At 51.5% G+C, this 27,735-nt stretch overlaps 1 protein-coding gene across 1 annotated transcript; it reads right to left on the reverse strand.

Moving 5' to 3' along the window:
• Positions 1–415: 415 nt before the first annotated feature.
• On the reverse strand, positions 416–27,705 carry ESPL1 (extra spindle pole bodies like 1, separase). The gene is made up of 31 exons (XM_030822572.1): positions 27,627–27,705; positions 27,157–27,249; positions 25,919–26,980; positions 25,523–25,627; positions 25,238–25,358; positions 22,816–22,952; positions 20,686–20,879; positions 18,864–19,103; positions 18,497–18,641; positions 18,113–18,251; positions 17,761–17,900; positions 15,216–15,350; positions 12,850–12,969; positions 12,041–12,212; positions 11,219–11,347; positions 10,938–11,094; positions 10,309–10,418; positions 7,583–8,571; positions 6,154–6,523; positions 5,796–5,957; positions 5,199–5,412; positions 4,908–5,098; positions 4,278–4,405; positions 4,021–4,143; positions 3,377–3,532; positions 2,190–2,360; positions 1,962–2,066; positions 1,657–1,772; positions 1,393–1,476; positions 1,080–1,244; positions 416–781 (listed from the first exon to the last, which is right to left on the reverse strand). The coding sequence occupies exons 2-31, from the start codon at positions 27,235–27,237 to the stop codon at positions 580–582; spliced, it is 6,363 nt and encodes a 2,120-aa protein (XP_030678432.1). The 5' UTR covers positions 27,238–27,249; positions 27,627–27,705; the 3' UTR covers positions 416–579.
• Between the last annotated feature and the right edge of the window lie 30 nt (positions 27,706–27,735).

A 27,735-nucleotide genomic window follows, 5' to 3' on the forward strand; every position in this document is an offset into this window, starting at 1 on the left:
AGAGGTTGCAGTGAGCCGAGATTGCGCCACTGCACTCCAGCCTGGGCAACAGAGCAAGACTCTGTCTCAAAAAAAACAAAAATAAAAAACAAAAAACAAAACACTAGTGCCACTCCAAGGATACCTGACGCAGGAAGACAGGACGGACGGATGGTACCTGGCCAAAACACTCTCAAAGGGTCTATCACTACCCTTCCTTGGGCCTGTCTCTACTTAGCATTTGGATGCCCCTTTCTCCTCCAGATTTGTCTGCTGAGGCTCAGCCAGGCCCAGCAGGCTTTGTCCTGTGTCTTTGCCTTTCTTCCCCAGGCACTCAAACTTGATCTCCTGTAACCTGTTCCTGTCACCACATAGCAGGAAGGGGGCAGTCATGCCGTGTCTTTAAATGTTCTCAGATAAACTATGCAAAACAGGATTTAAATGATGTATCTTTATTATACTGAGATTAAATCAAAAGGAAATGTTTCATATAAAACACTGGGGAAAATCACTTTAAAAGAGTTATCCTAAGGATTAAATCTAACCTTGGAGGTAGAACAGTTATGAGGCTTCTAGCATCAATAAGACAGCTCCATGGGGTTACCGCAGAGAGACAGGCAAGCCATAGGCTATAGGAGCAGCCCCAATAAGATACTTGAGTCGGGGAGCTTGGCGGGCCTGGTTTACATAGTAGAGAAGGGGGGCCCCTGGGCCTGCTCCAAGCCAGCCCTGCAGCAGAGCTTCCGTGTAGCGATCAATGTCACGGTCAGTCACATCCCAGAGATTACCCAGAAACAAGGGGCTGGGAAAAGAAAAGGGAGAAATACAAAGTAAGGGCTCTAAAACAGAATACATAGGAAAACACCATTGGTGGTGGGGGTGGGTGAGTGGAGAGGATTGAACCAGTGAGAAAGTCCCTTGGCCCTTGGTTACAAGATGAAAACAGAAGGGAGCTAAGGGTTAATGGTTCAGACATGCCAGGGAACTAGGATAGGAGGAAAATGGGACACAAGAGAGGCAGGATTCAGACCTGGGAAAGAACCTGGGGTGAGGGCAGGAGTCTTAATGCCCTAGGATGGGTCTTGCCCTTGGAGACTCACCAACCAGCCATGATGTACTTGAGCACGATGCCAGCCCCTTCCAGGTTTCCATGCACAGCCAGGGCCGCACTGCTACAGCCAAACAGCAGGGCCACTGCCCGACAGCTCAGCCGCAGGACAGCCTGCCCGTCAAGGAAGCGGGCACCAGCCCCATGCCCTGCATAGCTAAGGCAGAAGGAGGTGAGATGAGTCTTGAGCTAGCAGTACCTGGCCTCTGCCTGTGTCTCCAGAGGCTCTCAAGTCCCAAAGCAACCCATGATGATACCATCCTCAGGACTGCCCCTCTCCCCACATTCCTGCCTTAAGCACTCACATATACAAATCATGCTTTGTCAGGGCTTCCTGCACCTGTTCAGGTCTTGGCACCTCCCCAACCACTCCTCTCCAGCCAGCTTCACTGCAGGGAGAAGGCGGGTGTGAGAATAGGGAAATGCATGGCAGGGGTCAGGTGGCAAAGATGGCAGAGGGATCATTAGATAGAAGGTGGGCTGCAACAGCTGTTTCTGGAGAAAAGGCTTGTTGCCCCTGTATGTTGTCTACCCTTCCCCACTCCTCTTCTTGTCTTTGCTCCCCTGACCTGCTGAAATTGGCTCGAAATTGCTCCTCTGTGCTTGACAGGTTATTGTGAGGGTTCAGGACATAGAAGGTACTTCGCGGATCCACCCCTTGACTCAGCACTGGCGAGGCCCCATACTGAGGAGGAGACACTGGCAATTAGGATGCTTGTCTCACCAAGAGGCCCAAGCTCTAACAATCTCAGCCCCTTTCCATGTCTGAGCCATTCCTAGGACCCTCTCTTATCTTCTCAGGTTTCTCTGCCCTTCTTTGTTGAGGTCTTCCCCAATCGCCAGTCATCCCCAGACACCACTCACTGAACCCCACCTCTTTGATGATGGAGTAGCTGAGTAGGAAGCGGAAGGAGGGTAGCCGGGTGACAGGCAGTGCCTGGAGGCTGGGCATGCTTTCCCACGGCAGCTTCTGTAAGTCCTGGGCAAAAAGCACTAAGAGGTTACTGTCCCCAGCCAGGTATATGCAGAAGTCAGAAGGGGCATGAGGATGAGTTGGTACTCACTCCCCACTAGACACTGCCCCTCTGCCCCAGCTCCTTACCTTGTCTAGGACCAAGACAAGGTGGCTATTGCTTGGTACTGTCAGGCCCCGTAGACGTCCTACTGCCTCATTCAGGAGCTCCTGGGCTCGCTCTGGCTGGGTTGGGCACAGCCCATAGGCCAGGGCCTGAATGTCCTGAGGGGTGAGGGCACCAGCACCACTGAGCATGATCTGCAGGGGAACAGTGGTGGTGAGCACCATCTTCATTCATGATGGCTGCTGGGAAAGGATTAAGTCCAGTTTCTTCTCTTTCCCTGCTTTCTTTTTTTTTGAGACAGTCTTGCTCTGTCGCCCAGGCTGGAGTGCAGTGGCGCAATCTAGGCTCACTGCAACCTCCACCTCCCGGGTTCAAGCGATTCTCCTGCCTCAGCCTCCCGTGTAGCTGGGACTACAGGCATGTGCCACCAAGCCCAGCTAATTTTTGTATTTTTAGTAGAGATGGGGTTTCACCCTGTTGGCCAGGATGGTCTCCACCTCTTTACCTTGTGATCCACCTGCCTCGGCCTCCCAAAGTGCTGGGGTTACAGGCGTAAGCCATGGCGCCTATCCTCTTTTTTTTTTTTTTTTTGAGCTGGAGTCTCACTCTGTCACCCAGGCTAGAGTGTGGTGATCTCAGCTCACTGCAACCTCCACCTCCCAGGTTCAAGCAATTCTCCTGCTACAGCCTCCCGAGTAGCTGGAATTACAGGTGCCTGCCACCACGCCCAGCTAATTTTTGTATTTTCTTTTTTTTTTTTTTTTTTTTTTGAGACGGAGTCTTGCTCTGTGCCTCAGGCTGGAGTGCAGTGGCGCGATCTCGGCTCACTGCAAGCTCCGCCTCCCGGGTTCACACCATTCTCCTGCCTCAGCCTCCCGAGTAGCTGGGACTACAGGCGCCCGCCAACACACCCGGCTAATTTTTTGTATTTTTAGTAGAGACGGGGTTTCACTGTGTTAGCCAGGATGGTCTCGATCTCCTGACCTCGTGATCCGCCCGCCTCGGCCTCCCAAAGTGCTGGGATTACAGGCTTGAGCCACCGCGCCCGGCCTAATTTTTGTATTTTCGTAGAGACAGGGTTTCACCATGTTGGCCAGGCTGGTCTCGAGCTCCTGAGCTCAAGCAATCCACCTGCCTCGGCCTCCCAAAGTGCTGGGATTACAGGTGCAAGCCACTGGGCCTGGCCCCCTTCCCTGCTTTCCTCACTCACTTTCAGCAGAGTGGGGTCAGGATATTTCCAGCCACATTCCTGTAGCAGCTGCTGTAGGCGGGAGGCCTCCTGGGCAGGGCCGGGCTCCTCACTGGACGGCAGCAGCAGCCCCTTCCAGCAGCCCAGCACAGACTTCTCTAGGGAAGCGATGAGAACCTGAATGCAGAGGGCAGACCCTTCAGTCAGAGAGGAAACCGAGCTTCTTTCTCACAGGCACTGACATTTTGGAGATGAGAAAACGCATTTTCCAATGTGCATGTCTGTCTTACGTATCTTTCTGTTAGTCATAGAAGGCAAGAATCTAGAAACTTTTTTCATTTTCTGAGACTGGGAGAGTATAGACTATTATCTATCCTTCTGTTGTGACAAATATGAACAGGTGGCAATGAAAGCTAAAACTAGGAACCTGATAGTTGGGTTTAAGTCCTTTTTTTCTGCGTATCTTTAAATATCCATTCCCATATATTCTTCAAGTTCTGGGCTCTGAAGTTCTCCCCAGGTGACATATTTTTAAATTTAGGTCTACACTTCCAGAAAGGATTTGACATGGCTTTAGCACTGACCCAGGCCCTCTGGTAGAGAAGACACTGGGACCCCCCGGGTGATTCCTAGGGCAGGCCTGACCCCACCCCAGGAGCACACACCTCCATCCTGTGGTCCAGTGCCAGCCGCCACGTCCACCATTCTCGCCTGTCAGTACAGCTGCTGTTCTCTTTCTGTGCCTTCTGGATGGCATCGAACTCATTCAGGACTGAACGCAGAGGAAGCTTTGGGAGATGGGGCTGTGAGAGCTCTGCTTGTCCACGTGATCACCATCTCTCCCTCCCTCAACACAGAATGTGAGCAGCTTGACCCGAAGCCCAATCCAACCCAACTTTGCTCCATGGCCCAGGAATCCTACCTTGTTCTGGCCAGTGGGTATCTGCACACTCACTGGGGGACTGTCCTTTTCCAGCCGGGTCAGCAGGAGGGTGTTGCCCACGGTTCCGGGCTGGAGGGTGGCCAGGGCCAACACACACACAGTCACCCCTGACACACAAGATACAGCTAGAATCATTCAGCTGTTAAAGGAATTCCCTTCCCTGTCTTGGGCACTCAATCCCTATTCATCACTCAAGACAGCATCAAGAAGCCTTCCCTGGTCACTAGAGGTCAAGGTGCTCTCCCTTGCTCTAATAGCTCCCTGTGCACAGAGACCATGACTTGTACTTTGTGTCCCTCACAGCAACTAACAAAGTGAGGCACTCAAATCATGTGAATATGTTTCATGTTAGTACAGAAGACCCCAGTCATCTGAACTCACCTCTGAGGAAAGACACTGAATTTGCTGGTAATTCAAAGTTGAGGTTTAAAAAAAAAAACAAACTTTCCTGATTTAAGAGGCTAACAGGTGAAAAGGTATGACGTAAGGGTCATACCTTATGTAATACATCTATGTAAACTAACCAATGCCTAAAACTCCATCACCCAGCTCCTTAGTAAGAAGATGCAGAAGAGGACAGAGGAGCCGGCCAGAAGCCTGCCCGCTTACCACTGGGGATCAGAGCCAGGCGCTCCTGGAAACTCTCCTTTTCAGGCTGGGGGAAGTGGCCAGATCCCAAAGCCCTGAAGGAAAAGAGGCGCTGGATGCGGGCCAGGGGGACATCTCCAGGTGTCTCCTGAAGTCTCAGCCCCTGCAGCTGGTCTGCTATTTCAAGTGATCCTCGGTGCTTCTGGGCCTTGCTGCAAGCAACACAGGGAGGGGTGAGGTCCCATTCCTTCAAAGTCTGGACCTTCTCTCTAGTCTGCCCCAGCAGGAGTCTTGGGGATGGTCAGCACCCACCTGAGCTGTCTGTGGAGGTGGGTGAGCAGCTGGTGGCGACAGGTGATGGAGACAGACTCGGTGACAAGGAAAGCAGTGGCATAAGGATCCCGGTGGCCCAGGCACAAGGCCAGGAAGCGGCAGAGGTGGGCATAGAGCCCACTAGGAGGACAGTGACTAATGCCCCGGAAAGCAACACTCAGGGAGTCACAGATGGAGTCCAGGGTAGAAAGACCTAGAGGAATATCAGGACACTTGGTATAGCTGAATTCCTTATTTCACAGTTGATAGGAACTTTCCAAGAAGGAAGAGTCCCTATCTCATCTCCCACATGGCAAACAGCAACTACCATTTATGAAGGGCAATGTGCCAAGTGGGGTGCCATTCAACTAACAGGCATCAACTTATTCCACCATGCCCCCTAAACCCCATTTTTACAGAAGGAATAGAAGCTTGGAGAGGTTAAGTGACCTGCACACAGCTCATAGAGTGCTGGGGTTCAAACACAGGTTGAGGCTACTGGATCTAGATCAGAATCCAGCCTGGAAAGACTGGGGGTCAAAAGCCCTAGAAGCTCAGCCCTATCCAAGTGACCAACGTCAGGGGTTGCATATTCACCAGTGGCTACAGGGGCTGAGGGGAGCCGGAGCCGAGGACCAAGGTCCTTGTCACTCTCCTTGTCTGGGCATGGGCTGGGCAGCTCCTTCTTGCTGGAATCCAGCCTCAGCAGCTCCCATTCTCCAGAAGCTGCCTCAGGGCCCGGCGCTGGAGCCTTCCCACCTGGGGAGAGAGCAGGCCTTTTTCACAGTGCTCCCTCCCCCTGCCATTCTCTTTGTTCTTCCTTCTGTAATCCACTCCCTTAGAGTCCGCAAAAGAACATTCTTCCTTTACTTCCTTGGCAGCACTTACTGCTTGTGCTTTGCCCCAGAACAAACCCCCAAAACATGCACCTTCCACCTCACCCTTGCTGTCCTACCTGAGGCTGAATCTTCCCCGTCAGAGCCCCTGAGGATCTCAAAGCTCATTTCTCTCCAGTTGTCAGTCAGTTCCTCCTCAGGGATGGTCCTCATGATCTCAGGGCCAGGCCTAGCCTGGTCACTGGCCCTCTGGGGACGCTGCTCCTCACAATGTCTTGATGCCACCTTCTTGGCCCTCCGGCTCCTGCCACTCAGGCCAGGGTTCCCAGGGGCACTACCTGGGGCAACCACAGCATCCGTCTTTAGGCTCAGGCCCTTCCTTGCTCGCCCCCGGCACCGGGAAGCAGTGCCCCGTCTCTTAGGCTCCTCTGCCAGCCAGGCCTCAGCTGAGACAGGGTCTTCCAAGTCACTGTCATCACTGAAGTTCACCTGAGATCACAGTGGAAGGGTGAAGGGCTAAGAGGTCTTCAGTGACAAGACACGTTGTGACAGCAGGTGGCGCAGTGGAGGCACCATCAGGCACCATCGCACAGGACCCTGAAAGATTTCAGAACTTCTCACATGACACCCAACACTCTAGATCAGGGGCAGTGACTCTTGGGTGTGGAAGGAGGGAGAAAATGAGGGAACAGAAGGTGGGATGAAAAGGTAAAAGGAACATTAGAGTTAAGGAAAATGTCCTGTCTGAAACAAAGGGAGACTTGGAACTAGGTCTTGCTGTGAAAGATGTTGGCCTAGCGCAGTGGCTCACATCTGTAATCCCAGCACTTTGGGAGGCTGAGGCAGGCGGATCACCTGAGGTCAGGAGTTCGAGACCAGCCTGGCCATCATGGTAAAACCCCGTCTTTACTAAAAATACATAAATAAGCTGGGTGTGGTGGCACCCGCCTGTAATCCCAGCTACTCAGGAGGCTGAGGCAGAATTGCTTGAACCCGAGAGGTGGAGGTTGCAGTGAGCCGAGACTGCACCATTGCACTCCAGCCTGGGCGACACAGTGAGACTCCGTCTCAAAAAAAAAAAAAAAAAAGGCTGAGAGTGGTGGCTCATGCCTGTAATCCCAGCACTTTGGGAGGCCAAGGCGGGCGGATTACAAAGTCAGGAGATCAAGACCATCCTGGCTAACGCAGTGAAACCCCGTCTCTACTGAAAATACAAAAAGTTAGCTGGGCGTGGTGGCAGGCGCTTGTAGTCCCAGCTACTCGGGAGGCTGAGGCAGAAGAATGGCGTGAACGCGAGAGGCGGAGCTTGCAGTGAGCTGAGATTGCGCCACTGCACTCCAGCCTGGGCAACAGAGCGAGACTCCGTCTCAAAAAAACAACAAAAAACAAACAAAAAAGCAAGATGTTGGGGTACTGCAGATAGCAGATTAAAGTTCCACTAGGCCCTGGGGAGCTATTCCACAGGGACACTTGCTCTATGAAACACTCTCCTCCAGGACTAACCCCATCCAACACCATCACCACCACCTCGCAACAGTCCCACCTCACCTTGAGGCGCGTCTGGACTCTCTGTTGTACCCTGGGGGCCTGGGGAACTTCAGGCTTGCTCTTTGTAGGGCAGACTTCCTCAAACACCGTGAAGGGGACATGAGGGCCAGCTTGCCTGATCCGGCCTGGGGGTTTAGGTGTGCAGGGCGGTCCTCTACCTTCCAGACCTTTCTGAGAGATATTATTGAGGCGCAGGGGAGCAGAGGCTACCTGTTGGCGCCCTCGTCCAGAACGTTTTTGGCCCTGAGTCTTAGAGGGCTCTGAGCCAGGGACACTTTTTATTAATGGTGGCCGCCAGCCCCAGGAGCTTGCAAAAAGTTGGGTAGTACAGTAGCTGAGGCCAGCTAGTTTTGTGAGGGCCCAAATCAAGAGCAGGCTGGCTCGCCAGGGCTCTAGGTGGGGTATCCGTGCTGCTACAAACTTCAGCCCTGACTCTAGAACCTTCTGCAGGCTCTTGTTTGATGGCTGGCTCAGGCCCTCCAGGGCCAACAGTGTGTATGCTTGAGCCAAGATCTCATCCAAGAGGCTTGGAACCAAGGAGGGGGGTGTTTTATGATTCAGGGAAGCTTGGAGAGCTTGGGTGAGGCGCTCGGCGGCTTCAGGACAGTCCTTCAGCACTACCTGCAGCAGATCCAGACCCTGGGCCTGGTGGCCCATGGCCAGCCTCACCCCTGCCGTGACCAATACCCAGCGCAGACAGACTGCTGTGAGGACAGGGCTGGCGCAGAGCGAGCAATCACAGGTGGGTGAATGGGACAGGAAGTTGGGTATGGGCTGGGGCTTGGTTTTCAAGACTGGGGAGGAGTTTGTAGAAGGTGCTATGGGGCCAGGCTCCTTGGCCACAGTGGCCACCAGCTCTAGGGCAGGGCCTCTTAGGAAGAGCTCCTCCTCTGGGAGCTGTGTAGGACAGGGGACCCGGGCCTGCTGCTTCCCCTTCTGCAGGTGGACCTTCTTCACAGAGTCCAGGTGCTGAGTCACCCCACCAAACTCTGGGGAGAAGGCAGAACAAGAATTACAAAACGGGGAGAAATGGCATCAAGCACTTCCTGAGCAACCTTGGGGCCCAATTCTCTAATATATGTGTTTTATATGCGTACATGTATATATATGTGTATATATATGTATTACTGTATAACATCAAATATTAGTATGGCTTATTATTTTTTAGGTAAAATCTTTTTTTTTTTTTTTTTTTTTTTTTTGAGACGGAGTCTCTCTCTGTCGCCCAGGCTGGAGTGCAGTGGCACGATCTCGGCTCACTGCAAGCTCCGCCTCCCGGGTTCATGCCATTCTCCTGCCTCAGCCTCCCGAGTAGCTGGGACCACAGGCGCCTGCCATTACGCCCGGCTAATTTTTTGTATTTTTTTGGTGGAGACAGGGTTTCACCATGTTAGCCAGGATGGTCTCGGTCTCCTGACCTCGTGATCCACCTGCCTCGGAGGTAAAATCTTTGTTTTCTTTCCAACCAACAGTGGATCAAATGTAGGCCACAAAGCCCCCACACCTGCAGCTCAGGGGCCACGTGGCTGAGAAAAGCAGGCTGGCCCCAGCAAGCCCATACTTGAATCCTGCCTCCTACCCTGTGATTCTGGCCCCAAACATTGACTTCTCAACTTTCTCATTTAACAAATGAAAATAATCTATGCTCCCACCCAGCTTTATGGGGTCTAGTGTGGGGCAAATGAAGTACTAGAAGTATATGTGATTGAGAAGACAAAATGTGCCATCAATGCAATGTTTTATTATTAGCTTCAGCCCTCCTGAGGATATGTTTGTGCTACTCAATATAGTAGCCACTAGCCATGTGGCTACTGAGCACATGAAGTGTGGCTAGTGTGACTGAGGACCTGAATTCTAAATATTATCTTTCTTTCTTTCCTTTTTTTTTTGAGTCAGAGTCTCACACTGTCGCCCGGGCTGGAGTGCAATGGTACGATCTTGCTCACTGCAACCTCCGCCTCCCGGGTTCAAGTGATTCTCCTGCCTCAGCCTTCCGAGTAGCTGGGATTACAGGTGCCTGCCACCACGCTTGGCTAATTTTTGTATTATTAGTAGAGATGGGGTTTCACTATGTTGGCCAGGCTGGTCTCGAACTCCTGACCCCATGATCTGCCTGCCTCAGCCTCCCAAAGTGCTAGGATTACAGGCGTAAGCCACCGAGCCTGGCCCTAAGTATTATCTAAATCAAATTTAAATAGCCAAAATGTATTAGGAAGCACTGAAAACTAGAACTAGGGTAAGTCTGGGACAGGCTTTCTGAAAGAGGGAGACCAACAGTTGGACTAAAGTCAAGGGAATGTTGCCCTGGGACCAGAAGTCAGTATCTGATTAAAAAGGGAACAAAGGCTGGGCGCGGTGGCTCATGCCTGTAATCCCAGCACTTTAGGAGGCTGGGGCGGGTGGATCACCTGAGGTCAGGAGTTCAAAACCAAGCTGGCCAACATGGTGAAACCTCGTCTCTACTACAAATAAAAAAAAATTATCCGGGAGTGGTGGCACATGCCTGTAGTCCCAGCTACTTGGGAGGCTGAGGCAGGAGAATCACTTGAACCTAGGAAGCAGAGGTTGCAGTGAGCCAAGATCACGCCACTGCACTCCAGCCTGGGTAATAAAACGAGAGTCTGTCTCAAAAATAAAAAAAGGCAACGAAACCTTTACACAGAAAGATGTGCTGTAGTGTGTGTCATTTCAGCACCGCCTATGGTCATGGGGACATGGCTGTTCACCTGTGCAAGACTCAAGCAAGAACAGAACCTGCTGCAGGTCCGACTGACAGAGATCAATGTCATTGTGGGCCAGCTCCAGCTCGCCCTTCAGCACCAGGAACAGGGCACACCTTGTTGAGAGAGGAGAGGAGAACCAATCAGAGGAATCCTTTGTTTTCCTGGAGAGTCTTTCTCTTTGCCTCTTTCCCAGGCTGAGCTACCTCAGTCCTTCCCTGCCTCCAAAAGGCATTCACTCCCTTAAGCTGACTTAAAGGCTCCCTGGGGAAAACCCTCTACACTTCTCTCTAATCCCAACTCTCCTTGTGCCTTGGGACAGGATTTCCCAAACTGCATTCCTCAATAAAAGAATCCTGTGGGAAAACATTCTTAGGGAAACACTGTACACTAGATCTCCCTTTTGGAGATTTGCAAGGCATATCCGCATACTGAAGGACATGAGAGTCCTACAGGAAATAAAAACATCTAACCTTGATTAACTCAGCATTTCCCACTTATTTAGCCGTGGAATGCCTTTTTCCACGAATGCATCTAAACATAGCATGTAATCTGTGGAACAGTTTGGAATCCATTTTCAGGGGTGCATGGCACTCTGGTGCCATCATTGCTGTATCCTCTGGCCCTGTACTCACTGGCGTGGTATCTGCAGCTTTGTTGTAAGTTTTAGGGCCTCCAAGCAAAAGGCCTTGGCTTCACTCACACTACCCAGGCGGCCCAGGTGGCAGACCAGCTTCTCTGAGCAGCTCAGCACCTCTGAAAGAACCTGCCATTTTTGTACCAGATTTTCACCTGTAGCAAAAGAGACAAGACCACCATCCCTCAGCCACGGTGTGGATCCTCTGGAGAAAAAACCGCAGCCCTCTTATATAGCCTGTCCATTCCAACAGGGCCCTGCTGTCCTCCCCAGACTCACCATAGTCCAGAAACGATGTCTCCACAGCTGCTTTCTGAGTTGAGAGAATGTCACTGCCCATCAGCAGGAGGATGATACTTCGGAGGAGCTTATGGGCGTCTATGAGAGCTATCTCAGGTGTCTGCCAGCCTGTGGTGGGTGGGGTGAAAAAGGGAGAGGATGCAGCCAGAACTTCACCACCTTCAGCTACTAAGGCAGCAAAGCCTGCTTCCCATGCTTCCTTCTGCATTAAGGCAGGCAGAGCTAATCAATCTCATAACTCCTTCCCTCTGAGATCCCATGGGGTCTCAGAATCCTTTCAGCTGGCTGGGCACAGTGGCCCAAGCCTGTAATCCCAGCATTTTGGGAGGCTGAGGCAGACGGATAACCGGAGGTCAGGAGTTTGAGACCAGCCTGGCCAACATGGTGAAACCCCATTTCTACCAATAATACAAAGATTAGCCAGGCGTAGTGGCGCATGCCAGTAATCCCAGCTACTCAGGAGGCTGAGGCAGGAGAATCGCTTGAACCTGGGAGGCAGAGGTTGCAGTGAGCTGAGATTGCACCATTGCACTCCAGCCTGGGTGACAAGAGCGAAACTCCGTCTCAGAAAAAAAAAAAAAAAAAAAAAAATCCTTTCAGCCTAGTATTCCAGGCAGTCACCAATTGTTTAGAGTCAGCAGGCAAACTGAAACCCATCTGCTACCCCAGGCGTACTCTGTGCAGGTTCTAGGTAGGCTGGGCCACACAGTTAGCCGGCAGAGGGGATGAGGTTTGAGAAGAGCTGACAGCAGACAAACCATACACGTCATCCAAGGGGGGCCATCCACCCTATTCTTTCACCTTGGGCACAGAGCTGCTCCCACAGGGAGTGTGAGAGGCTGTTTGACGGGAGGCTAAGGTAAGCTGCCACCAGCTGCAGGACCTGGACACGCAGCAAGTACCAAGCCTTGGAGGACTTCTGGAGGGCAGGATCCCGAAGCACAGACAGCAGCAGAGAGACACCCTCGGTCACCTGAAGGAGAGAAGGGGCCAGAGGAGGCAGTAAGTGCAGTCAGGCACTCCAGAACTTGTGAGGCCCTAGAGATTACGTGGCCCCATCCCTGAAGGCCCTGGGTATTAGAAAGATTTTAGAATTTTCTGAATATTTGCCTGGCTTTCGAGATCTCCCTGGACCTAGGCAGAATGTTCCTGACCCTGAGAAGCAGTAACAGTTCCTAGCTTTGCCCTCACCAGTGACTTGTCCGCCAATTTAGGAATGATAAAAACGTAGAGAAGAAACTAGAGCATGAGAGGGCAGAAGACGTGCCCAAGTCACACAACTAGTTTGGGAGAAAACTCAAGTCTTTGCGATCCCCTGGATTTCTAGTCCAGAGCTCCCATGCCTTCCCAGGATCACTGTTGTCCCAGCTTTTCATCACAGGACAGACTTTCCCCCTTGCCCCGAAGAAGGAAAAGGACTGTATCTCTACCAGAGGAGGACTGGTGAGCAAATCGCTGGCGAGGGCAAGGCTAGGAAATATGCCTGCCTCTCAGGGTCAGGAACATACTGCCTAGCTCCAGGGAAATCTCAAAAGCCAGGCAAATATCAAGAAAATCCTAAATTCTTTCTAATACCCAGGGCCTTCGGAGATTAAGAAAGTGAGAAATACCTTCTGGTGAGTCCAGTAGAGTCGACTTCGAAGCAGATCACAGGTCAGGGAAAGGAGCAGGTATGTGTCAGTGGTCTGATCGAGATACTTCAGGCTCGACACTGCCTCTTCCAGGTGTAACTAAGGAAGCAATCAGAGGGCACATGAGGAAAGGCAGTCAGGCTCTTCAAATGAAAGTGGAGTAAATAAGGGTGGCCACGTGGCTAACGCCTGTAATCCCAGCACTTTGGGAGGCCAAGGTGGGCGGATCACCTGAGGTCAGGAGTTCAAGACCAGCCTGGCCAACATGATGACACCCCCGTCTCTACTAAAAATACAAAAATTAGCCGGGCATGGTGGCACACGCCTGTAATCCCAGCTACTTGGGAGGCTGAGGCATGAGAATCACTTGAACCCGAGAGGCAGAGGTTGCAGTGAATGGAGATCGTGCCACTGCACTCCAGCCTGGGCAACAGAGTGAGACTCCGTCTCAAAAAAAAAAAAAAAAAAAAGTGGAGTAAAGCATTTACAAGCAAAATGTTCAACATGTCCAATAAATAATACATTATTTCAGATATTATAATCTGCATAGGAGTTATTGATTCACTCTCTAAAATGTCCATTTAACACTTGGTTAACCACTTTTTTTTTTTTAGGACGGAGTTTCGCTCTTGTTGCCCAGGCTGGAGTGCAATGCTGTGATCTTGGCTCACCGCAACCTCCGCCTCCTGGGATCAAGTGATCTGTCTCAGCCTCCCAGGTAGCTAGGATTACAGGCATGCGCCACCATACCTGGCTAATTTTGTATTTTTAGTAGAGACGGGGTTTCTCCATGTTGGTCAGGCTGGTCTCCAACTCCCAACCTCAGGTGATCTGCCCACCTCGGCCTCCCAAAATGCTGGGATTACAGGTGTGAGCCACTGCGCCCAGCCTGGTTAACCACTTTTAGATTAAAGCTATATAGAGAGTCAACAATAGCTGGGCACGGTGGCTCATGCCTGTATTATCAGTACTTTGGGAGGCTGAGGTGGGAGATCACTTGAGCCCAGGGGTTCAAGACCAGCCTGGGCAACATAGTGAGACTCTGTCTTTACAAAACATTTAAAAATTAGCCAGGTGTGGTGGCATGTACCTGTAGTCCCAGTTACTCGGGAGGGTGATGTGGGAGGATCACTGGAGCACAGAAGGTCAAAGCTGCCGTGAGCCATGATCATGCTACTGCACTCTGGCCTGGGCAACACAGTGAGACCCTGTCTCAAAAAATGAATAAAATAAATTTTAAAAAATAAGCAGGCTGCTAGGCACAGTGGCTCATGCCTGTAATCCCAGCACTTTGGGAGGCTGAGGCAGGAGAATTGCTTGAACCCGGGAGGCGGAGGATGCAGTGAGCCGAGATTGAGCCACTGCACTCCAGCCTGGGCGACAGAGCGAGACTCCATCACACACACAAAAAAAGAATTACTATATTTTGGCCAGATGCGGTGGCTCACGCCTGTAATCCCAGCACTTTGGGAGGCCAAGGCGGGCGGATCACCTGAGCTCAGGGGTTCGAGACCAGCGTGGCCAACGTAGTGAAACTGCGTCTCTACTAAAAATACAAAAATTAGCCAGGCATGATGGCAGGTGCTTGTAATCCCAGCTACTCGGGAGGCTGAGGCAGGAGAATCATTTGAACTCAGGAGGTGGAAGTTTCAGTGAGCCGAGATCGCGCCATTGCACTCCAGCCTGGGCAACAAGAGCGAAACTCCATCTCAAAAAAAAAAAAAGAAAAGAATTACTATATTTTGTAAATGGAAATGACACCACTAAAAACAGAATGCTATAAGCAGAATGATGTCTTCTGTTTCCAAAGTCAATATACTAGAGTGATGCAAAAATAGTAAGAGTGAGATACTTTGTGGCAAAGTTATCCAGGGGTAAACACTGCAGCCGTAAGTGCTGGCAAGTATTACTGGGGCAAAAGGGAACAGGGTTAAGCAGGAAAGAGATTAGATCACACCTGTGCCTACCAGTGGTCGTTAAGAAGATGAAGTAGAAAAGGGAGAAACTGGAGGCAAGGAGACCAACAAGGAGACACCGTGATAGCTTTACATGAGCAATGAAGCATCAACTGGGGCAACAGAACCAGTTAGGAAATACAAGACTGGCGGTAGGTTCCTGCAGCAGTCTGTAAACTTAATGAACAACTGGTTTTGCAGGAAGGACAAAGATGACTCCCCTTCTTACAGCTGCCTCCAACTGCTCCACACTCCACAATTCTCCAGTCAGTTGTGGTGGTAAAAGGCCGAGAAGCTGCCCCTTTGATATCCTGTCTTCTCGGAGAAGAGGTGGGCCTCTAAAGCTACAGGCCCCCTGCAGTCCCCAGACTAGGCTGGTTAGGCACTCACCTGGGCATAGCTGGGACAGCCGAGGGTCAGAAGGAGCTGGGTGATGTGGCAGGAGGAGCCAGCTGCCTTCGAGTGGTCCTTCAGTCTCTCAGAGACAATCCGTAGCAGCAGGAGGACCTCCAGAGCTTGCATGGGCTGGTCAGCAGAAGCAGCCAAGTTTACTCCACCCCTGCTCAAGCCTCTATTTCTACCCTCTGCTCCCCAGCCCTTTGGGACCTTGGACTTTAGTTTGACCTCAGGGCCTGGGTGGAATGTGGTTACCCAGAGGAAGCAATCATCACCCTGCCCCTACTGTTTTAAAGCCTAGATGCCATTCATCATCAATAGCCAGGATTTTCTGAGTTCTTACTATGTGCCAGGCACTGTGCCCAGGCTTACATGCATCAGTGCATCTAACCTTCATAACAAGTCTAATCCCAATTTTACAGTACAGGAAGCTAAGACTCACATGGGTTAAGTTGCTTGTCTAAGTTCACATAAAAGGTATGTGGCAGAACCAAGTCTCAAATCTAGGGCTGAGGTAGCTTCCCCTGCTAGAAATATGGTCTAATAGCTCGTAGTTAACAGCATGTATAAAGGCTTTGTTTGTTTGTTTCCTAATGTGGAGTCTAGGGTAGAGCTTCAGGAAGTTTGTGAAACTCCCTGAAATAAGAATGTACATGGCCTTATAGGCCAGGCACAGTGGCTCATGCCTATAACCCCAGCACTTTGAGAGGCTGAGGCAGGCGGGTCACCTGAGATCAGGAGTTCGAGACCAGCCTGGCCAACATAGTGAAACCCCATCTCTACCAATAATACAAAATTAGCAGGGTGTGGTGGTATGTGCCTGTAGTCCCAGCTACTCAGGAGGCTGAGTGAGCCAGGAGAATCGCTTGAACCCAGGAGGCGGAGGTTGCAGTGAGCTGAGATCACACCACTGCACTCCAGCCTGGGTGAAACAGCAAGACTCTATCTCAGGGTTGGGGGAGGGGGCGGGGGGGAAAGCTGGGTGTGGTGGCTCACGCCTGTAATCCCAGCACTTTGGGAGGCTGAGGCGGGTGGATCACCTGAGGAGATCGAGACCAGCCTGGCCAATATGGTGAAACCCTGTCTATACTAAAAATAGAAAAAAGTAGCCAGGTGTGGTTGCGCGCCTGTAGTCTCAGCTACTCAGGAGGCTGAGGCAGGAGAATCACTTGAACCCAGGTGGTGGAAGTTGCAGTGAGCCCAGATTGTGCCACTGCACTCCAGCCTGGGCGACAGAGCGAGACTCCATCTTGAAAAAAAAAAAAAAAAAGAGGCCGGGCGCGGTGGCTCACGCTTGTAATCCCAGCACTTTGGGAGGCCGAGGCGGGCGGATCACGAGGTCAGGAGATCGAGACCACGGTGAAACCCCGTCTCTACTGAAAAATACAAAAACTTAGCTGGGCGTGGTGGCGGGTGCCTGTAGTCCCAGCTACTCAGAGAGGCTGAGGCAGGAGAATGGCGTGAACCCGGGACGCAGAGCTTGCAGTGAGCCGAGATTGCGCCACTGCACTCCAGCCTGGGCGACAGAGCGAGACTCCGTCTCAAAAAAAAAAAAAAAAAAAAAGAAAAAAGAAAAAAGAAGGCACACATAAGAATGTAAAATTGTGGGCCGGGCGCAGTGGCTCATGCTTGTAATCCCAGCACTTTGGGAGGCCAGGCGGGCGGAGATAAAGACCACGGTGAAACCCCGTCTCTACTAAAAATACAAACAAACAAACAAACAAACAAAAATTAGCTGGGCGTGGTGGCGGGCGCCTGTAGTCCCAGCTACTTGGAGAGGCTGAGGCAGGAGAATGGCGGGAACCCGGGAGGCGGAGCTTGCAGTGAGCCGAGACTGCGCCACTGCACTCCAGCCTGGGCAACAGAGCGAGACAATGTCTCAAAAAAAAAAAAAAAAAAAAAAAAAAAAAAAAAAAAAAAAAAAGAATGTAAAATTGTGTCTAAAGGCATCTATGTATTTTTCTGATAGGTAACAAATCATCTAATAATTAAAGCTAACTTTTTTTTTAATGAAATAGCGTGAAACAGCATCTTGCTCTGTCCTCCAGGCTAGAGTGCAGTGGCGCGATCTTGGCTCACTGCAACCTCTGCCTCCTGGCTCAAGGGATTCTCCTGCCTCAGCCACCTGAGTAGCTGGGATTACAGGCACATGCCACCGCACCGGGCTATATTTTTTTTATTTATTGTAGAGACGGGGTTTCACCATGTTGCCCAGACTAAAGCTAATATTTGAGCACACAATTTACACAATACCTCTTCCATGCACTGCTGCACTGAATAATAACGCCACGAGGCAGTAGCATGGCCCCTATTTTAGAGATAAGGAAACTTGGGCTTAGAAGGTTAAGCAGCTTGCCCAAGGCCATACACTAATGAATGAGGGAGCTTGGATTTAAAATAACACTGGTGATATAGCCCTGCGCCTCCATCATTGGCTTTCATGGCTTCTCAGCACGGTCACAGGCCAAAGAAGGCAAAGGAGCTGTTTCTGGTTTAGTCCTTGTTTATATGGGTCCCCCTCAATGCCCCACCCCATTACCTTTGCCACCAGCTGGTAGAGGGCTGCTAGGATCTGCAGTGAGGCTGCTGTCTGCTGGAGACACCGTACAGCTGGGGCCTGCCCCTTTGTAAGCAGCTCCTTCCACAGGGCCAGGGCTTGGTCCAGGCATTTGGACTGAGCTGTTAAGCCAGAAGACAATGACTGCTGTCTCAGCATGGGCCATCTGGAGAGAACTTGCCTTCCTCCATAACATCCTCTGCCCTTTACGCCAACCTCCCACTGCTTCCACAACCTCCTACCCTACAAGGTCAGGGTTTCCCTCACCAGGGGTCCCTGTTCCACTCTTAGGAAGCCATGGAGATGCCCATGCCACACTCCATTTACCCCTCACCAGCATCTGCAGCCAGGTTGAAGGCAATGTTACTGTATAGGAAACGATCTTCCTGGAGTTTATCTTCATAGTTCAGGTCATTGACTTCAAATTCCTCCAAGTTACCAGGGGCCTGGGCTCTCCGATCCCGCTCGATACCCTGGATGGGAGGATCGGGGTATAAAACAGGGCACAGTGGTGCGGGCCTATCGTCCTGGCTACTCGGCAGGCTGAGGTGGGAGGATTGTTTGAGCCCAGGAGTTCAAGACCAGCCTGGGCAACAGAGAGATCCCATCTCTAAAAATAAAAACAAAACAAAAAAAGGGCTGATACCAACTTGTTGGGGGCCCAGGGACAATAATTCCTACACCCAGTTCTGCTGAGCCCCACAGCAGCCACACTCACTTCCTGCATTTTGGCTTCCAGAGTACAGATGTAAAGCCACAGCAAGGCCTGTGCTTTATCGTCCAGAAGCTGATCTCTGGCCTGGGCCTCAGGCCTCACAGACTCCAGAAGCTGCAGGGCTTCCCGGATAGCATCCAGAGCAGAGCTGCAGGGAGAAGATGTGCTTAGCTGGGCCTACTATGAGTATCTGCCACAGTGCCCTGGGAAGGGCTGGCTGCAGAACAGCTGGCCTCGCCCTTTGCATGCACTCCCATGGCCACAAGTTGAAGGGAGCACTCAGGGATGTGGAGAGGGAAACTGGTTCTCAAGAGGGTGAGAGGACCTAGGGCAAGGAGCAAGAGTGGCCTCCGCAGCTACTACTCCTTACCAGTTGGTCTGCTGCGTAAAGTCGTGGTAGCAGAGCACCTGAGCCAGTTCTACCAGGTGGGTGGCTCGTGCCCAGGCCCTGGCTGGTGTCTCCTCGGGGCTCAGCTCCAGGAGGTCACAGATGACGTTGAAGCGTTCCTGTCCAGTGTCGGCCCGCACTGCCTTGTAGGCCTGCAGCTCCTCCCTCAGCAGGAGGGCCAGGGTCTCCGGGTCCCAGCCACTGAGGCTGTCTCGCAGAGTCCTGAGAGAGGGCATGCTGAACACCAGGGTGGATCCCAGGAGGCATAAAGCCTCTGCTCCCATGCTGAGGAGCCCCAGCCTTGGCTTGCTCAGTAAGTTTCCAGTCATGGCTTTAAAAGTTTAAATCAGATTGCACTGCTCCTCTGTTTAACAAACGGCAGTGGGCTCCCACTAGGAATCATTTCCAAAGCCCTGACCATGGCCTATAAGGCCCTGTGTGACTTGGCCGCTGCCCACCTTGACCACCTTCATTCCATATGGTTCCCCATCCTATACCCCTATTCTACTACCCCCAGCATGCTGGCTTTCTCAAGCATGGTCCCAAGTTTGTTCCCACCTTGCAACCTTTGTATTTACTACTCTCTCTGCAAGGAATTCTCTTCCCTGAGTTTTTTGTTTGTTTTTTTAAGACAGTCTCACTCTGTTGCCCAGGCTGGAGTGCAATAGCGTGATCACGGTTCACTACAGCCTTGATCTTCCAGGCTCATGTGATCCTCCCACTTCAGCCTCCTAACTAAGTGTAAATAGACTATAGGTTCATGCCACCACATTCGGCTAATATTTTTAAGTAGAGACAAGGTCTCGCTTTGTTGCCCAGGCTCCCTGAGATCTTTACAGAGTAGATTCCTTCACATCCTCAGGTCTCATCTATCACTTCTTCAAAAAGGGCTTTCCTAAATAACCCACCTCAAGTTGCTCACTCTTTTAGCAAATCAGTTTAATTGTCTTCATAGAGCATACATGAAGGCTGGGCGCATTGGCTCATGCCTGTAATCCTAGCACTTTGGGAGGCCAAAGTGGAAGGATCACTTGAGCTCAGGAGTTTAAGATGAGCCTAGGCAACATAGTGAGACCTTGTCTCTATTAAAAAAAAAAAAAAAAAAAAAAAAAAGAACAGACACAAAATGTACTTTTTAAAAATATCTCCTCAAGTAGAATATAAGCTCCATGAAAGCAAGACCACTGTCACCACTATACCCCCCAAGTAGCACAGTGGCTAGCATATAGTAAGCACTCAATGAATAACTAATGAATGAAGGAATTAGTCTTTTTCAGACATAAAGATGAAAGGACATGACCATGAGTACCAAAAGCCACCCTATCCATGGGAGAAACATGGTTGACCCCCTCCCCAACTCACTTTTTTTTTGAGACGGAGTCTTCCTCTGTCACCCAGGCTGGAGTGCAGTGGCGCGATCTCGGCTCACTGCAACCTCCGCCTCCCGGGTTCACGCCATTCTCCTGCCTCAGCCTCCCGAGTAGCTGGGACTACAGGCGCCTGCCACCACGCCCGGCTAATTTTTGTATTTTTAGTAGAGATGGAGTTTCACTGTATTAGCCAGGATGGTCTCGATCTCCTGACCTCATGATCCGCCCGCCTTGGCCTCCCAAAGTGCTGGGATTACAGGCATGAGCCACCGTGCCCGGCCAATGCCCAGCTAATTTTTATATTTGTAGTAGAGACGGGGTTTCACCATGTTGGCCATGGTCTCAAACTTCTGACCTCAAGTGATCCACCCTCCTCGGCTTCCCAAAGTGCTGGGATTACAAGCATGAGCCATTGCGTCTGGCCCTCAACTCACTTTAGCTGTAGCTCCTTGTCTCCAGCCCTGGCCGCATCCATCTTGACCCGAACCCAGAAAGTGACTGGCTCAGCCATGTGTTCAGGGCTACAGGGTTGCAGGGCTGCCAGCCACAAAATCACCATCTTGCAGCCCTGGGCCTGTTTACCCAGTTTCTTCAAACTCTCTACTTGTAGCCGGAAGCACCTGTGCAACTGACCAGAGAAAGAGAACAGACCAAACTGGAGAGCAATCAGTAAGTGTGTATGGTGGAAGGGGATATGCATGCATAGGTACATACACCACATGGGGGGGCGGGGTTGGCAGGTGGGCATCCTGAGCCACCCCCACCCAAGGCAGGAGACACCTAAGAATGAAATACTCTGAGTGCCTTCAACTCAGAAGCTGCAATCCACTCCACCCCTATGTTCATCATCCACACCCTTGAAAACCTGCTTCTCCTGTAATCCTTCCCAGCAAATGGCACTGCCTTCTCCTCAGTCAGAAATGTGGGGCCATCTCTGATGTTCCCTTCTCTCGCTGTCCCTCCCGCCAGTCACCTACCAGGTTAATCCTTGGCTTCTTGCACCCATCCACTGCATTCCATCCCTCGTGCAGCTGCTTCAGTTCAGCCCACTCTTCCCTGCCTAGGATACTATAGCCTGATTACCCAGTCTTTTCTCCTGCACTCCATTCATCACAGCGAAGTCAGGGAAATCCAAAATGCCTGTCTGCTGTCTTGCCTCCACTTAAATCCTTTAGAGGCTTATCATCTCAGTTAAGATGAAACCCAAGCCCCGCTATGACCCATCTTGCTTGCCAATCCCGCCAACACATCAGTTCACAGGTATTCTTGCTTAAGAACACTTGTTCTTGCCCAGCGCGGTGGCTTGCGCCGGTAATCCCAGCACTTTGGGAGGCTGAGGCGGGTGGATCATGAGGTCAGGAGTTCAAGACCAGCCCAGCCAAGATGATGAAACCCCGTCTCTACTAAAAATACAAAAATTAGCCGGGCATGGTGGCGCATGCCTATAATCCCAGCTACTCAGGAGGCTGAGCCAGAGAATTGCTTGAACCCAGGAGGCGGAGGTTGCAGTGAGCCGAGATTGTGCCACTACACTCCAGCCTGGGTGACAAAGCAAGAGCAAGACTCCGTCTCAAAAAAAAAAAAAAAAAAAGAACCCAGGTTCTCACTCTCCTTGCTCAAAGGACCATCTGGGGGATCTTTGAAAATATTCAGATGCGAGATGGAGTCTTGCTCTGTAGCCCAGGCTGGAGTACAGTAGCACAACCTCGGCTCACTGCAAACTCCACCTCCTGGGTTCAGGCGATTCTCCTGCCTCAGCCTCCGAAGTAGCTGGGATTACAGGCACGTGCTACCACGCCTGGCTAATGTTTGTATTTTTAGTAGAGATGGGGTTTCACCATGTTGGACAGGCTGGTCTCAAACTCCGGACCTCAGGTGATCCACCTGCTTCAGCCTCCCAAAGTGCTGGAATTATAGGTGTGAGCCATCACGCCCGGCAAACACTAGAGATTCTGATGCAATTAACTTGGGGCAGACAGTAGAATTTTCTTAAAGGTCACTCAGGTGATTCTAATGTGCAGCTTGGCTGGTAACCAGTAGCTTAGGACCAGGCTAAATATAAAAAGTGAGTCAGGCCGGGTGCGGTGGCTCACACCTGTAATCCCAGCACTTCGGGAGGCCGAGGCAGGCGGATCACCTGAGGTCCAGAGTTCGAGACCAGCCTGGCCAACAAACATGGTGAAACCCCGTCTCTACAAAAAATACAAAAATTAGCTGGGCGTGGTGGTGGGCACCTGTAATCCCAGCTACTTGGGAGGCTGAGGCAGGAGAATTGCTTGAACCTGGGAGGCAAAGGTTGCAGTGAGCCAAGATTGTGCCACTGCACTCCAGCCTGGGCGACAGAGCAAGACTTGTCTCAAAAAAAAAAAAAAAAAGTGAGTCAATCTAAAGAAAAACAGTAAGTAACAGTACAGTGAGGTTTGGGAAACACTGCTCCAGATACTGGTGCCAACATGCTGCTACTAACCCCCCACTCCAAGGCAGGGTGCTGGCTAGGCCCTTTCCTGCTTCCCCCACTCCCCAACCACATAAGCTCCTTTCCTGCACCTCTCATTCCCTTGTACCTTCTCAGGAGGCACCTCAGGATAAGTGCCTGGCTTCACCAAACCCAGGTGCTGACAGAGCGGCTCGGAGATGGCACAGGCCTCGGCATAGAGCTTGTGACTATAGAAGCTGTAGGCCAAATTACTGGTGTAAGAAGCTGCAGGGGAGAAAAGGCACAACTGACCGTAGGAAAGGCTCCCACCACCCTCTCCTCCTGGAGAGGCAGCAGAGATCAGCTGGATCTGTGGTCAGTTCAGCAGCTTCCAGATCAGACAGGAACCCCTAATGCTAGGAATAAGGAAGGGGCCCCTACTGCTAGGAATAAGGAAGGGGCGGCTCTCCCCTTCCTGCCCCAAATAGGCCCATGCCCTTCATTCTAGTATGATGAACCCACACCACTCAACCCATCTGCACTTGTTTTACAAACCAGAACCCCTCCTGCCTCAGCACTGGCTGTTTCTTCTGCCAGGGATGTTCTTTTCCAGGAACCCACATGGCTGACTCCCTCACATCCTCCAAGCCTTTGCTCACGTCACCCTCTCAATGAGGTCTACCCTGACCACCTTTAAGGTGGTAACTTGCCCCCCGTCATGCACCTTAGACTCCCAATTCCCTTTCTTATCCTGCTCTACTTTTCCTTTCCCCATTTCTTATCACGTTCTAATATGTTGATAATTCACTTATTTACTGAATCTGTTTATCTCTCCCCCGAAAACTAGAACGTGGCTCCATGAGGGAAGGAATCTTTGTTTTGTTTACTGACACATCCAAGTACTAAAAACAGTGAGTTGCATACAGTGAGTACTCAACAAATTTTTTTTTTTTTTTTTGAGACAGAGTCTTGCTCTGTCGCTCAGGCTGGAGAGCAGTGGCGTGATCTTGGCTCACTGCAAGCTCCACCTCCCAGGTTCACGCCATTCTCCTGCCTCAGCCTCCCGAGTAGCTGGGAGTACAGGCGCCCGCCACCACGCCCGGCTTATTTTTTGCATTTTTAGTATAGACGGGGTTTCACTGTGTTAGCCAGGATGGTCTCGATCTCCTGACCTTGTGATCCGCCCACCTCGGCCTCCCAAAGTGCTGGGATTACAGGCATGAGCCACTGCGCCTGGCAACAAATATTTGCTGAATAAATGATAATAACTTATTTATGCAGCTTCTTGGCCATCAACATAGTGACTAGGAGAAAATAAAGTCAGTCTTCAGTACTCTGTGGGAAGAATTCTCCTTTTGTTTGAGATGGAGTTTTGCTCTTGTTGCCCAGGCTGGAGTGCCCTCTTGCCCAGGCTGGAGTGCAATGGCACAATCTTGGCTCACTGCAACCTCCACCTTGCAGGTTCAAGTGACTCTCCTGCCTCAGCCTACCAAGTAGCTGGGATTACAGGCATGCACCACCTTGCCTGGCTAATTTTGTATTTTTAGTAGAGACAGGGTTTCAGGGAGGCCAAGGCGGGCAGATCACTTGAGTCCAGGAGTTCAAGACCAGCCTGGACGATATGGCCAGACATCATCTCTACAAAAAATACAAAAATTAGCCAGGCATAGTGGTGCGCGCCTGCAGTCCCAGCTACGTGGGAGGGTGAGACAGGAGAGTCGCTTGAACCTGCAAGGTGAGCTCGGGGGTGCTGAGGTGGGAGGATCGCTTGAGCCCAGGAGGTTGAGACTGTGTTGAGCCATGATTGTGCCAGTGCACTCCAGCCTAGGTGACAGAGCAAGACCTTGTCTCAAAAACAACAACAACAACAACAAAAACACTTAAATATACAAAAAGTTCATTTGTAATGATTTCTGGATTCTGATAAGTGAAGAAAAAGAAAAAAAATTAAAAAAATAGAAATAAAAAATATATTGAAAGGTCATAAGATTGCATATGAGGTATAACTGTTAATGCCAAGTTAGATTCCAGTCGAGGAAATAGTGTCTGCTGTTATAAGTTAGCCTCATCACTTCTCTATTGGTGTTAAACATAGAGTAGCTGCGGCCGGGCGCGGTGGCTCACGCTTGTAATCCCAGCACTTTGGGAGGCCGAGGCGGGCGGATCACGAGGTCAGGAGATCGAGACCACGGTGAAACCCCGTCTCTACTAAAAAAAAAAATACAAAAAATTAGCTGGGCGCGGTGGCGGGCGCCTGTAGTCCCAGCTACTCGGAGAGGCTGAGGCAGGAGAATGGCGTGAACCCGGGAGGCGGAGCTTGCAGTGAGCCGAGATTGCGCCACTGCACTCTAGCCTGGGCGACAGAGCGAGACTCCGTCTCAAAAAAAAAAACAAAAAACAAAAAACAAAAAAAACATAGAGTAGCTGATACTTATCAACATTTCTCTCATTGCCTCCTTGAACCATAAGGAACCCTCACAGTGGTCAGAACCATGCAGCAAGTACTATTAACCTGCCTAATGGGTGATGACCCTCCCACGAACTCTGTGCCTGGGACCCAGGGCACTAACCGGTCATCCCCATGTAGTCCGTGAGCTCTTGGCCCGACAGGCCCTCTAAGGCCTCCAGCATCCAGACAACGGTAGATTTACAACTCTCCACTAGTTGGGCCAGGTCAGCCAAATCAACTGTCTGAAGGGACAAGAAGGGTTTGAGAGTGAGGAGTCATGCTGGGTCCAAGATTACCTCCACCCACTCCACACCCAAAGCCAAGCAACCCCAAAGCTGTTTGAGGGCAGTGGAGCAACCCCAAACCCTGTGAGCCTAGTCCAGGTTCCTTGATTCCCAGACAGTACCTGACAGCCTTGGACAAAGTCATAAACCACCACAGTGTAGAGGTGAAGTCCCTGAAAGTACATCTGAAGAAAAGACTGCTGTTGCTTGGAGGAGCCCCCATACACCTGAGGAAGGAAGCGGAAGGTTGGTATGAGGAGCAGAGATAAAGAGGGCTCCAAGCTGAAGACTGACCCGGAGTCCTGGGGAGCTGACAGAGCCCAGGGAGCACGAGGAGGGACATCCAGAAGGGCCACTGCCCTCTCAGGATAGACTAGGCTGTTTGCTGGCTCGATAGGCACCATCCAGGGGCAGCTTAACAAGGAGGGAGCCAGGACTTCCAGATCTTGCCAAATACCCTAGGCTGGTAGTGAGTCCACAGACCACGTCCCCACCCTACCTCCAGGTCCTTAACTCACATCATCATCCCGCAGCTGCTGCAGAAGAGAGCAGTACCCTCCAAGAAAAGCAAAGAGGCTCAGAATGGCATCAAGTCTATAGCGCCTCTTGGTGCCTCGTTCCAGGCCTGAAAGGAAGAACTGGCAGCTCTCATACAATGCCCGAAGTGGGGGTGATGGTGCCTCCATACTCTTGCTCAGGACAGCTGATGCCTTGATCAGAAGCTTGGCCACTGCCTGAGGTCCTTCCTCCCCAACCTGCAGCAGCTTAACCCCCAGCTGACATAGCTGAAGGCTAGGGGCTAGATTGGTGTTCCTTAGGTAACTGTGAGCCTTCTCCACTGCGCTGATGGCCTTGTCATGGTGGCGGCTCCAGCAAAAGCGACGGCAGTGTTCCAAGGTGAGCTCCAAGAGGCAGAGGGCCCTCTGGGGAGAAAGAAGCCCAGAAGAGCTCCCTCTCTCACCCACCAAGGCTCTGATCACGTGCCTGGAGAGCAGGTCATCTAGGAAATCAGCATCTGCTTCATTTAGACCATGGCCACTGGCATCGAATAGCTGATGGGCAGCTACCGCTCGACAGGCTGTTGGAGAAGCAAAGTGAGGAAGCTCACAAGGGGTACTTTCATCCTCCAAGAGTACTAGGAAGCTCAAGGCCTTCAGCCGAGCTGCGAATGCAGCTCGCCGTTCCAACAGGGCTTCTGCCCCCTTCCAAAGCAGAGAAAAGCTGCCCCGAGCCACAGCCTCATAGTCCTGGGGAGCAGCCTCGCGAGAGCACTGCACCAAGCAGGCATGGAGGGGCTGAGCAAGGCGGAGTGTGGCCTCTGGGCTTCCTTGTGCAGCAGCATTCCGCAGTAAGACGAAGAGAATTCGTTCCAGGTAGAGGGGAGGACGCTGTGGGGTGGACACCAAGTAGCCATCACAGGCCAGCTCTGCCAGCTCCAGCAGGCTCCCCAGATGCCTAGGGCAAGCTAGCTTAGCAGTCAGCTGCTGGTTGCAAGCCCTCAGGATGGCATCACAAGCTTGTCTCCTCTCAGCATCAGATCGGCTGCTGGGAAAACCAGCTGGAGGGTTGGACAGGAACTCCTAGGAGTAGAGAAAGATATGAATGGGGCTAGCAAAGGCAGGAAAGAGTTAGAGAAAGTAACTAGAAATAGGGTTGCTCAGAGAGGGTCCCCTACTTATCTATCTCTTCAAAAGGCAAACACAAAACAGCTCAGTTTGGAAAGCCAGGTGTATCCCGAGCCAGGCAGCACCCCCACCTTCAAGTCGGGCAGCAACTCTTCAGCCTCCTTCCAGCTGCTTAGCAGAGTCCCGAAGTTGACTCCTTTGAAGCTCCTCATGACACCGGAGAGCTAGGGAAAAGGAGACCAATTAGAGAAGATCGTTAATGAAGCTAACTGGAGGAAGGGAAGAGGGCTGAAGGTCGTGGAAGGAGGCAAAGAATCACATCAGAAATTTCATCGGGGAGAAAACCCACGCCAGGACGCCGTGCTCCCGTTATAAACGGACGATTCCGCTCTTCCTTCCCCCGGGCAGATCCCCGACCGTACTACCACACCACTCGCCGCGCTACCCCAGAGGCCTCGGCCCAGCCCTTCAGCGGCCCGGGGCCGTCCCAAGGCCTCCCGACACTCCCTCCAGGAGCCACCCACGCCTCTCCTCGCGTCAGCGCTGGGGATCCCCTTCATTTCGGCACGTACCCAAGCTCACGAGTCCCTTCCGGCCTTACCGCCCCAGAGGTCGCCCTCTTTCCTAGGTACAGAACTTACCCGCCTGACCAGTACTCCGCGAGGATCCAAAATGTAACCTTCGTTTTCCGCGCCAGCCCCTCCTTTCAA

Source organism: Nomascus leucogenys, chromosome 11 (assembly GCF_006542625.1).
Source record: "Nomascus leucogenys isolate Asia chromosome 11, Asia_NLE_v1, whole genome shotgun sequence".
NCBI classification, from domain to species: domain Eukaryota; kingdom Metazoa; phylum Chordata; class Mammalia; order Primates; family Hylobatidae; genus Nomascus; species Nomascus leucogenys.

Bases quoted from the DNA above. Each gene is read 5' to 3' on its own strand.
- ESPL1 (XM_030822572.1), bottom strand. From the start codon at position 27,237: ATGAGGAGCTTCAAAGGAGTCAACTTCGGGACTCTGCTAAGCAGCTGG. The intron at 20,880-22,815 runs GTACAAGGGAAT...TTCTCTGGTCAG, and splicing joins CTGAGGTGCCTCCTGAGAAG to TTGCACAGGTGCTTCCGGCT. The intron at 5,099-5,198 runs GTGGGTGCTGAC...TGTTGCTTGCAG, and splicing joins CACCTCCACAGACAGCTCAG to CAAGGCCCAGAAGCACCGAG.